This window comes from Amphimedon queenslandica, unplaced genomic scaffold (assembly GCF_000090795.2).
Source record: "Amphimedon queenslandica unplaced genomic scaffold, v1.1 AMPQUscaffold_12163, whole genome shotgun sequence".
NCBI lineage: Eukaryota > Metazoa > Porifera > Demospongiae > Haplosclerida > Niphatidae > Amphimedon > Amphimedon queenslandica.
Window position 1 is genome coordinate 1 of NW_003547598.1, and position 10,589 is coordinate 10,589.

At 36.7% G+C, this 10,589-nt stretch overlaps 4 protein-coding genes across 6 annotated transcripts in view; 1 reads left to right on the forward strand and 3 right to left on the reverse strand.

Moving 5' to 3' along the window:
• Positions 1 to 257: 257 nt before the first annotated feature.
• On the reverse strand, positions 258 to 8,640 carry LOC100638236 (cell division cycle 5-related protein-like). 3 transcript variants are annotated; one of them, XM_020004493.1, is made up of 14 exons: positions 8,484 to 8,640; positions 8,298 to 8,432; positions 7,085 to 7,215; positions 6,432 to 6,553; positions 6,163 to 6,310; positions 6,035 to 6,114; positions 5,796 to 5,979; positions 5,663 to 5,744; positions 4,663 to 4,860; positions 4,261 to 4,444; positions 3,721 to 3,839; positions 1,096 to 1,188; positions 925 to 1,012; positions 258 to 436 (listed from the first exon to the last, which is right to left on the reverse strand). In XM_020004493.1, exons 1-14 carry the CDS (start codon positions 8,526 to 8,528, stop codon positions 273 to 275), a joined length of 1,773 nt encoding a protein of 590 aa, XP_019860052.1. In that variant the 5' UTR covers positions 8,529 to 8,640; the 3' UTR covers positions 258 to 272. The 3 variants fall into 3 exon arrangements, with proteins under 3 accessions (XP_019860052.1, XP_019860051.1, XP_019860050.1); XM_020004492.1 differs by having other exon boundaries at positions 4,258 to 4,444; XM_020004491.1 differs by having other exon boundaries at positions 4,255 to 4,444.
• LOC105314956 (E3 ubiquitin-protein ligase TRIM71-like) lies at positions 1,550 to 3,669 on the reverse strand. The gene has a single exon (XM_011409414.2). The coding sequence runs from the start codon at positions 3,566 to 3,568 to the stop codon at positions 1,661 to 1,663; it is 1,908 nt and encodes a 635-aa protein (XP_011407716.1). The 5' UTR covers positions 3,569 to 3,669; the 3' UTR covers positions 1,550 to 1,660.
• Positions 8,641 to 8,694: 54 nt separating the features above from the next.
• LOC100638364 (cyclin-dependent-like kinase 5) lies at positions 8,695 to 10,537 on the forward strand. The gene is made up of 11 exons (XM_011409413.2): positions 8,695 to 8,777; positions 8,826 to 8,914; positions 8,978 to 9,045; positions 9,099 to 9,159; positions 9,204 to 9,356; positions 9,413 to 9,487; positions 9,539 to 9,635; positions 9,687 to 9,756; positions 9,802 to 9,862; positions 10,165 to 10,242; positions 10,294 to 10,537. The coding sequence occupies exons 1-11, from the start codon at positions 8,741 to 8,743 to the stop codon at positions 10,387 to 10,389; spliced, it is 885 nt and encodes a 294-aa protein (XP_011407715.1). The 5' UTR covers positions 8,695 to 8,740; the 3' UTR covers positions 10,390 to 10,537.
• The window catches only part of LOC109588317 (uncharacterized), a 5,008-nt gene continuing 4,929 nt past the window's right edge, over positions 10,511 to 10,589 (reverse strand). The window contains exon 8 of the mRNA XM_020004490.1: positions 10,511 to 10,531. Within this exon, the coding sequence (XP_019860049.1) occupies positions 10,511 to 10,531 (21 nt within the window). The remainder of the gene's footprint in view (positions 10,532 to 10,589) is intronic.

Genomic DNA, 10,589 nt, shown 5'->3' on the forward strand with positions numbered 1-10,589 from the left:
GTAGTTTGACTTAAGATTAGTCTCATTGATAGAATTAAGATTGTCAGAAAAGCTAGATTAGAAGTTTAGCTTTGGTCGGTATTTGCTCTGTTTAGACCCCGACCATGAGGACAGGGTCTGAATATACATGCAGGTAATGGTCTCAAAAAAGGGAGAACCATGTTGTTTTCTCTCATTAGATTAAGAGCTAGATTTTATTTTATTTTTATTTTATCATTGAAATTTCAATGAAGTCAATCAATAGCTCATGCTCGCCCCCTCAATGTTTACATTCACCTACTAATAACAATACTAATAATACAATAGCTGACCTCATAAAGGTCTCTGTATTTCTGATCTCTGTGTGGAGCTCCTTTAAGTATTGAAGTATTTACTTCACATGGTCTTGGTAGGCCTCGTTGAACAGCTTGTGACCACGTCTTCCTCTCTTCTTCCTCTGAAGGAAATTTAAAAAAGAAGGCAAGGATAATAAGCGCAGTATATTTATTAACTAAAAACATTTGATTAGAATCAGCTCTAACTTCCCAAAGACATTAATATGCACCAGAAAATGTGATAAAAATGTAATTTGAGCTGATTAAAATCAAAATTCGATTTTTCAAGTTACTAAAAAATTGGGCCAAAGTCACTGTACTAATCAAGTACAGTGACTTTGATCAAATATCGCCAAAAATGACTAGGAGGGAATTCTCCATTTTAATAATAATGATACACATACAATGTGTAGCAAGTTTGAACTGATTCCGATCAAAATTGAATTTTTAATCAATTTTTAAAGTTGATTAAAATAGGACCAAAGTCCTTTACTACAGTACAGGGCATTTTCAAGATTTTTCTACTTTTTAAAATAGCCATAACTTGAAAAATTTCCGTCAGAATCAGCTCAAACTATTTACATAGCATAAGTATCTCAATATGTACTACCTTTCTCTTTTAATTCTTTGAGTCTCTTTGCTTCAATGTCAGAAGCATCTTCAATCATATCATCATCTCCAGCACTGGCTGATAAATCCTACAAACCACACCCACAATTAAAACAATTAAGCCTTATTCTAAGTAATGCCCATAGTTGAAATTCTATATTTGTTCTTGTACCTCTTCCTCTTGTTCTGGTATAACAATCTCAAAGTCGTTCCGTGGAGCTGGTAGAGAGCTGAGACCAGCTCTTAACTGAGCCTTCATTGCCATCTAAAAGGAGACCATTTATAACATTTAAAGTGCACACTAACTAACACACATCACTCAATGCTCACAGCACAGTGACATTAGCATATACTGCATATACCATATATTTTGCAGGCATAAATTTTGTGATTTGGCTGCATTTTTGTATTCACGAATAAAAATTTTGTGATTTTAACACACCTACTACACAATCAGCATGTTATTTTGTGGATTTTAATTTCACAAATTTTTCTAAAATGCAAAAACTGTGAAATTTAATACCCGCGAACTATATGGCATATACAGTAACAGGCATTGTATTAAAACCGTGCATTTGGCTCAGATCATCAACAATCTATAGCATTCTCAATTATTTATCAAAAAATAAATTTAAAGAAACTATTTTTTAAATTTACAATAATGGCTTAAAGTTACAAGTACACATTATGTTACGTATATCCCTAGAATCAATCAGTACACTAGCTATTATCAGTCATTAATATACTACTAGTCTCTTATTGAGTGTGTCACAAATGTAAAGGTAGCCCTCTTCATCAAACGTCAGCCCGAAATATGGGGTCTTGAACTGATCCTCGTTAGGACCTTCCTCTCCAAAACTATGAACAAAAACTCCTTCGTCAGTAAAGATCGAGACACGATGATTAACATTTTCAGTAACATAAACAAGGCCAGCATTATCTACTGCAATACCAACAGGACAATGAAGCTCCCCAGGACCAGACCCTTTAGTGCCAAACTGGGACAGAGACTTGCCATCATGAGTGAATTTCTGAACAAGACAGTTAGCAGAATCAGACACATAAACGAATCCGCTGCTGTCTATAGCGATATCGTGAGGCTTACCAAACTCACCGTTGCCCTTTCCTTCTTTGCCAAACATTCGACAAAAGGTCAAATCGTTGTTCAGAACTTGAATGCGCTTATTGCCATAATCAGCAACATAGACACGGTTTTTGATAGGAGAAATGGCAATACCAACAGGATGATTGAACTGCAATGGCTCAGCTCCTTCACTACCGACTGAAGCAAGAAATGTATTAGGATATTGTATCTTCTGTATCCTGTGATTGCCATAATCAGCAACAAAGATAGAACCATCAGGAGCAACTGCAATACCTTGATTAGTAGAGAATGTGATGTTATTCTGTCCTTTCCCAATCGATGACGTTTTCTGTCCTCCTTTATTGAACACACTAATAACATGAGAGCCAGTCTCTGATACTAATATATCTGAAGGTCGACCAAAGCTCATAGCAACATCATGATGGCCACAGACTCCGTATATAGTGCGAACAGGAGTTATAGCATCATCAGTGTAAGGATTGAGTGGTATCAGCAATGAACAATGAGTACCTATTTGAATGCCAAGAGCTTTTACGGTAACTTCATAGCGTCCTCTAATAACAGGAGTACATATAACCTGGTACACTCCTGGTTTATCAGTAGGGATCACTCTAGCATTGATAACTGGACAAGGCTTTGTATTAGCATCAGGTACAACAATGAGAGAGAGAGAAGAGGCTGGTAACACTAAAAGAGAGTCTTCATTGTCTGGTGATTCTATTGATAGCTCAAATGAGATTGCTTTCTCTTCTGGTAAATGCTTAATGGTAGCTATCTCCCTCACTACACATTTCTCCAGTCCAGCACTAGATACTACTCTACCAACATGATGACTGATGGAGTCATTGTTGCCTTTAATAAACTGTATATCAGGTTTCTCTATTGGCTCAAGTGAAGGGTTCACTTTCTTCTGCTTCTCCAACATTTGAAGCTTCCTTTCTACAATCTCATCGACTTCTTTTATAAACTTATCCCCAACGCTATTTAGGAAGGACCTTATCTCTTCTTTTACTGCTTCTCCTTGCTCTCTTATCTCAGCATCTCTTCCCTGTATAACGGCAGTCTTAGGCTTAGCTACTCCTTTATCTGTTGAAGGCTCATTAACAGGTACTTTCAGTGCTTCTTCTAGGCTAAGTATAACATGGTTAGCAAAAGGAGCCCATTTCTTGTGTGTATCAATGCAGCCCTCACAAAGATACTGGTTACAATCCTTACAGAAACCAAACGAATTACCACTAGAGCAATTGGCACACTTTGCTTCAATCGACTGCTTCTTTGCCTCCTCGTAAATACGCCTTAAATCTATTATCTGAGGTGCCACAGGAAAGCCAGCAGCCCCAGCATGGTCTGGTAGCTCAGTGTGTTGATGACAGACAGGGCAGGCCACAAAGAAGGTAGGGATGGTAGGAAAAGCCTCAATACACTGCTGACAGAATGAATGGAGACAAGAGAGAGTCTTGGGTTTAGTGTAGAGATTGTGACACCTCCCACAGGTTAACTGATCCTCTAGCTTCACAAGAGGAATGGATGCTGCTGCCATTTTAAGACTCACTATACCACAAGCCACACACTGTTTTGACTAGGTACATGGGTGGTACTAAAGAACTATTTCTCTAATTTTATTACTACTACTGCTACTACTACTACTACATGCACTATTTTTACAACTGACACAATGGCTAAACTGTTAACCTGGTTTTGATAACTAGTATCCATTTCTTCATCAAACCCTCCAGTAGCTCCAGTATTGATACTCAACTGATCTCTGATTGGGGTCTGAGAGGGAGTAACTGATCCACTGGGAGCACCAACTAAAGAGAAAAGAAAAGAGAAGTATAAGGAAGACAGACAAATATACGCCACGTTTTACACGACTACGTTTTGGGACGTTTCGGGTCTACGTTTTAAAACCGGGTTATGTATTTTTGGTTGGCGCTGGTCGGATAAGTGTCTCGTTATAAGTGTCTAGCTTTAAGTGTTTTGTTTACACTAAAACATAAATTTGAACAAAGGTCTCCCTTCGCTCTATAAACAAATGACAATTCTCAGCTGCTGAGTAGTGTAAACACTTGAAAGGCAAAACCAGATGATGTGGATTAGGTGAAGGCAAGTGTGCATGTGGCCATAGTTGACATATGCATATACATGTACATGTCAAAATTTAAAAAATATAAAATTCAAGATTACTGCATTATAAATATTATAATTTATAAGTTCTCACAATACCTCCTCCTCCTCCTCCTCCTCCATGCTGAGGAGTATGAAAAGGTGATGCTGCTAGCATCATATTAGGTGTCTGGGTGATTTGCTTCCTTGGAGTCACTCCATCAAAATTACTATCATGAAGGAGAGGAGTGTTCTCGCCACCTTTCAATGGAGTCTCAACGTTCTGCAGAGCAAGCAAAGTCTGAGCTTCCTACAAAATACAAAAGTACAGGTATTGGATTACTGTGGGAGGGTAAAGACTGGTTTACAATATTACGCTAGTCTTAACGTTACGTTGATGCTGGAATAGAATCTGGTTCTATTCTAGTGTAAAAGCATGCGTCAAAAGGTCAAATCACCCACACTTTTAATTAAAAATTGACGGTACATTGGCCTAATGTCATATTGTAAACCAGCCTTAATGCTAACCTGTAAGAGTGTGTCCTGTCTTGCTGGTGTCCTGGTCCCCAATAGTGGTGTGATACTGCCAGGAGTGGCAGAGCCGATGGGTGCAGGGGCACTGGGAGTTAAGGAATAGTCTGCTAGGAGTTGCTGTGATCCTGAGAGTAAGCTACCAGACTCCTCTACCATCAGCCTTGCACTCTCTGAGGCTAGACCCAACTTTACCTAAGAGTAGCAGAAAATAAGCACCTAATATAACTAGAAGAATTTAAAACATTAAAGGGCTCCACGCTATATTTGTTGTGTTGTATGACATACAGGCACAAGAGCAAGGAAAGCATCATTGAACATGTATATGTACAGTAGATGCATACACATTGTGCAGCAATTAAAGTCATCTTGCTTATAGCATTAAAGAGTATCTGTGAAGATACTATATAGCGCTTTAATTTTGCGGAGCTAATATTTCGCGGATTGATAAAATCAATTTTTCACGGAGATAATTTTTGCGGATTGGTAATGTTAGTACCACACCTTTAATGGAAATTGAAATTTTAGCGGATCTTTAATTTCGCAGTTTTGTGCTAACCGTAAAAATAGCGAAAGTTTAGCTCCTCGAAAATAAAGCACTATACGGTAGTTAGCAGTCACTGCAGTCAAGTCAGTAGCTTAGTAGTTCTGTAGGCTTCACAAGCTAGTTGAGGCTGTCATTTTACATCAAAATTTTTAACATCAGTTAAGAAGAATTTTGTTAACCTTCCTTGCTACTGGAGAAGTTTTTGAATAGCAGTTTAGTCTTATCTTGCTTGCAACAAGCATAGACTTGCTGATAACTGCCATTTTAATTTATTTCATTGTGACCACACCCACTTTCAATGAAGATTAGGCTATTTAACTTTAATAATAGTTAGACAACCATATCCACATACACTCTCATCTTAGTGAGCTTCGCCCGATTATAATAGAAACTATTTAATTATAGTGGTGTATTTTTACAATGTACAATGTTTCCATATTCAATACCTACCACTTCAGTGAGCTCATGATCTGAGATCTGTGGTGCTGGCAAAACCAGTTTACTCCTTTTCTTTAAAGACTCGTCAGTCACTCTACAATAAAACAATAATACTAACAATAATAATACATACTTGTCCACATACTTATTGAGTTGCATTACAGCAGTCGGGAGATCATTCTCTTTCCTTTTCTTTTGTTTCTCTTTGTCCTTCTTCCTCTCTCTTGCCTCAATTGCACTTCGACTATCTCCCTCAACATTCCTATTCAATAAACTGCTGACCTCAGGGCCACCTAGCTCAATGGTCTCTCGCTCTGTGTCATAGAAACCTAATGAGAGAAAGAGAGAGGGGGATGAGTGTAGATATAAATATTAAATATTCACCGGGTGGTGGTTTCTTATAAAATGGAATCTCTTCATTATAATCCACTCCTCTTTTTCTTTTCTTTTGATAAGTCATTGAGCTACCAGTAAAAAGAATAAAATTACTAATTAAGAGTGATGGTTCATACGCAATCCCTGCTGCTCTCAATTCCCGTCTCTTCTGTAGAGATGCAAGTCTTCTTGCTTCCTCCATTTGTTTCTCTCTTGCTTTCCTTTTTGCTTTCTTTCCTTGAGTATTAGCCAAACGAGCTCTCGCCTCAGCTAACATTTCTTTCTCTGTAAGGAGAGATAGAGAGAGGGAGGTGGAGGGGGAGGTGGAGGTGGAGGGGGAGGGAGAGGGAGAGGGGGAGGGAGAGGGAGAGTAAAGAGATAAATGATATGTACATGTATCATGTACCATCTTCGTCCATATCAACAGGATCAGGTCGGGCTGGTTTTGTCTCAGGGTTAGGATCAATCTCACCGGGACGTAACTTCCTAGGATCATCATCTTCACCTTCCTTCATCTGAACCTTGTCACTAACAAAATAATAATAATAATAACAATAATTCATTCCAGTCATCTGCATGGCATCAATGTGCATAACATACTGATTTCATGTATGTGTACCATATCTATACATGCATAGTAATTGGCATATTTTTTAAATGGTCATAACTCAAAAAATTTTAGTCAGAATTGGCTCAAACTTTCTACATAGCATAAGAACATCAATATGTATTACAAAATGTAATAAAAGTGGGGGGTGATTTTGGAGCCATTTTTTCAGGAAAAACCATGGGCTACAGTACAGGATATTTTCCCAAAATTTACTACTTTTAAAAAATGACCATAACTCGATAAATTTCAGTTGGAATCGAGTCAATCGATTCAAACTTTCTACATAGTATAAGTACATCAATATGTATCAAAAAATGCAATAAAAATTGGGATTTCAGAGCCATTTTTTGAAAAAACATGGGCTATAATAGTACAGGGTATTGTTCAGAAAATGTTGTATTATTTTCAGTGTACAGCTGACCCGACTACTAATTATTCTATTGTCTTACAGTAGATATTCATAATGTTCCAGACACTGAGCTGGAGTCCTTCCTACAATTGGAGCAATGGTCCTCCATTGACAGGGCATCAGTTTAGCCAAATGAAGCAACTTCTCTTCTTCATCACGACTCCATTCAGTCTAAAAACAATTATAAAAATAATCATATAGCTAGTAATTTTGGAGGAAGTGAATTGCTAAATTTTAATGAATTGTAGGTTAAATTTGTGGTCATGCATGCCAATTCTCCCCCCCTTTCCAAAATTAGAAGTAATAGGTACTTAAGTACTGTACGGACATAAAATTCCCTTAGAGTATTTAATTTTACAGTTTTATGGGTGATTTCTTAACCATGAAAATTAATACCATGGAAATACTCACTGTGTATACCAGGCCTGGGGTAATAGTAATATGTAATAGTAATTGTAATAGTAACGATTACAGGGTACCAAGTAATAGTAATAGTAATAGTAATAGAATCTTTGGCAACAGGAAGTAATAGTAATAGTAATAGTAATAATTGTCAAAGTAATATGTAATCTCAATATTACATAGCTATTACTTGCAGTGTTATACTAATGAGTAACACTAGGAAAATAGCAAGTTAGCCAGGAACTATTGCTCACTACTGAGGCTTATTATTGTAAATATAGCAAAGAATTCTTAATTAGAAACTATAAAATGACTTAGATTAACTTCAAAATTAGATTATTTTTTATTAATAACCTATAAAAGTTTATGGCGTATTGTAATAGTAATTGTAATAGTAATATACATATACTTTGTTGTAATAGTAATAGTAATAGATTACTTTGAAAAAAGGCTGTAATAGTAATAGTAATATAATAGTTAAAACTTTCAAGTAATAGTAATAGTAATAGATTACATTTAATTGTAATTGACCCCAGGCCTGGTGTATACAGAGCAGGTGTACTTGATGCATGTGCATATGTAAAAACGTGAAAATTAAACCCCTCCCCCAAATGAAGAGCTTTTCACATAAACATAAATTTACCGTATAGCGGGTAAATTTGGCGAATTTGGTGTTTTGATAGCCATTCGCCAAAATAAAACCCCACCATTTTGAGTCATTATACGCATGCTCAATGGCACGTGGCCACAAATTCGCCAAATTAAAACCCGCCATTCACCAAAATTTAGCCCCTCCAAATTTATCCACTATACGGCTGTACAGTAATTAATTGGCCCACCCCCTAGCTTACCTTCTTAATACTGGGATCAAGCCACTCATACCAACGAGCCTTGCACTGTTTAGCTGATTTCTTGTGTAAGAGTGAGGCTATTCTAGCCCACTGGTTCTTCCCATACTTCATTACAGCAGCTTTCAATATCTCGTCCTAAGGGAAGGAAATAAAAATATATTTCTTCTATCAGTAAAAATAACGTACTTCAGTATTTTTCCAAATACCTCCTTTTATCATAATACGGGGCATGATGGTTGGAGTTGAGTCTGTTTTGGTGAAGAAAGAAGAAAAAAGAAAAACCAACGTTTGGTTCACGACAAATGTGACCAAGCCACACCCAGATTAGTATTGATTATCCGGAATTCGGGATATTTTTAGATTATGTCAACCATGTGCTAGCACGTGTGTAACAATTAGCCCTGCCCAAAGGGTTAGTTGGTTACTAAGGGGTTAAAAATACAATGGAGAAGTATGAAAGACTAGAAAAGATTGGAGAGGGTAAGATCCATTGAATTTACTCTCAGTCCCTTGTTTTTGTTACTACAGGTACGTATGGTACTGTGTTTAAAGCCAAAGAGAAGGAAAGTGGAGAAATAGTAGCTTTGAAAATAGTTCGACTAGATGAAGATGATGAAGTGAGCATCGATTATTACTTACAAAGTTGGAGCTTGTAATTTTGTGTTTTTTTAATGTGTCAGGGTGTCCCTAGTGCTGCTTTAAGAGAGATTTGTCTTCTAAAAGAACTGAAACATAAGAATATTGTTCGGTAGTCTAATGATATTTTAAAATCAGGGATACATATATAATTTCTTATTACAGGTTAACTGATGTCCTTCATAAAAACCTTAAACTAACGATGGTTTTTGAGTACATTGATCAGGTACTGTACACTAGTGAACTCAAAGCTCTTTAGTTTGTTGGTAGGATTTAAAGAAATATTTTGATGTATCTGGTGGTATCATATCACCGCAAGTAGTTCAGTCTTTCTTCTTCCAATTGCTCCAGGGACTTGCTTTCTGTCACTACAATAATATACTTCATCGTGACTTGAAGCCACAGAATATCCTCATTAGTAAAGTAATGCTTTATAAATTATGTGATAATGTGAGGTTGATTTATATTATATTCTGTAGAAAGGTGATTTGAAATTAGCTGATTTCGGTTTAGCTAGAGCATTTGGTATTCCCGTTAGACTATTCTCAGCTGAGGTATTATTGAATCTCATATTCCTCTTTAATTTTTTCTCCTTATTACATTAGGTAGTCACACTTTGGTATCGCCCCCCTGATGTATTGATGGGTGCTCAAGTATACAACACCTCCATTGACATGTGGTCAGCAGGGACCATATTTGCTGGTAAAACTAGTATATACTATAAATAGTGACCCTTTAATAATGATCTCATAGAATTAGCCAATGCTGGTCGACCCTTATTCCCTGGCAGTGACGTTGATGAACAATTAAAGAGAATATTTAAGTAAAACCAGACAAAATAGTTATTGTAACTTGTCTGATCTGTTAGGTTGGTCGGTACACCCACAGAGAGGTCGTGGCCTGGTCTAACTAAACTTCCAGAGTTTAAGGTAAAGGCAAGGTTGTATACAGGGTTTCCTACAAACCATGCTAAGTGAGCTAAAAAGCATGTTTTATGAACTGCTGATGAAGTGGGAATTTTAACTTGAGAAATTCATTAAAAATCCAATTTTTATCAAAATCTGCTCATACTTTCTATGCAGCATAAGTACATGTATATGCATCAGAAAAAATTATTTTAACAAATACTTTGGGCTTTTGCCAAATTTTTGAACGACTTTAAAAATTCACTTTAAGTCTGTGGGAAACCCTAGTTGTATAGAATTAGTAATGACAGTTGTTGCTTTGATAGGAGTTCCCGCCATATCCTCCAGCATGTATTGAGTCAGTAGTGCCAGCACTGAACGATGCCGGAGTGGACTTACTGCAGGTAACATGACACTGTGACTTATTTTTTATTTTAATGCTATTGCTCCAAAAGCGTCACTTGATATGTCACCCAACTGAGAGGATATCAGCAGAAGAGGCAATGAGACATGAGTACTTTGCTGATATTGATCCATCACTGAGAGCTTGATGTGCATAGAGGGAGGATGGAGCTGCTTTCTTTCACAACATTGATCACATGATACATGTATTTTGAACTTATTTTATTTTCATCATTCCTCTTTACCTTCTTTCACTAATGGACAGTTGAATCAATATTTTTTGCCCTCTAACTATAATTATTATCATTACTAAATGATGCAGTAAAAAAATAAAATGCACTACTGATAT

Coding starts and splice junctions, on each gene's coding strand:
- LOC105314956 (XM_011409414.2), bottom strand. CDS start 3,568: ATGGCAGCAGCATCCATTCCTCTTGTGAAGCTAGAGGATCAGTTAACC.
- LOC100638236 (XM_020004491.1), bottom strand. CDS start 8,528: ATGCCCCGTATTATGATAAAAGGAGGTATTTGGAAAAATACTGAA. Junction 8,433..8,483: donor GTATTTGGAAAAATACTGAA/GTACGTTATTTT, acceptor TCCTTCCCTTAG/GACGAGATATTGAAAGCTGC. Junction 3,840..4,254: donor AGGAGGAGGAGGAGGAGGAG/GTATTGTGAGAA, acceptor TTTTCTCTTTAG/TTGGTGCTCCCAGTGGATCA.
- LOC100638364 (XM_011409413.2), top strand. CDS start 8,741: ATGGAGAAGTATGAAAGACTAGAAAAGATTGGAGAGG. Junction 8,778..8,825: donor ACTAGAAAAGATTGGAGAGG/GTAAGATCCATT, acceptor TTGTTACTACAG/GTACGTATGGTACTGTGTTT. Junction 9,046..9,098: donor AAACATAAGAATATTGTTCG/GTAGTCTAATGA, acceptor TTCTTATTACAG/GTTAACTGATGTCCTTCATA.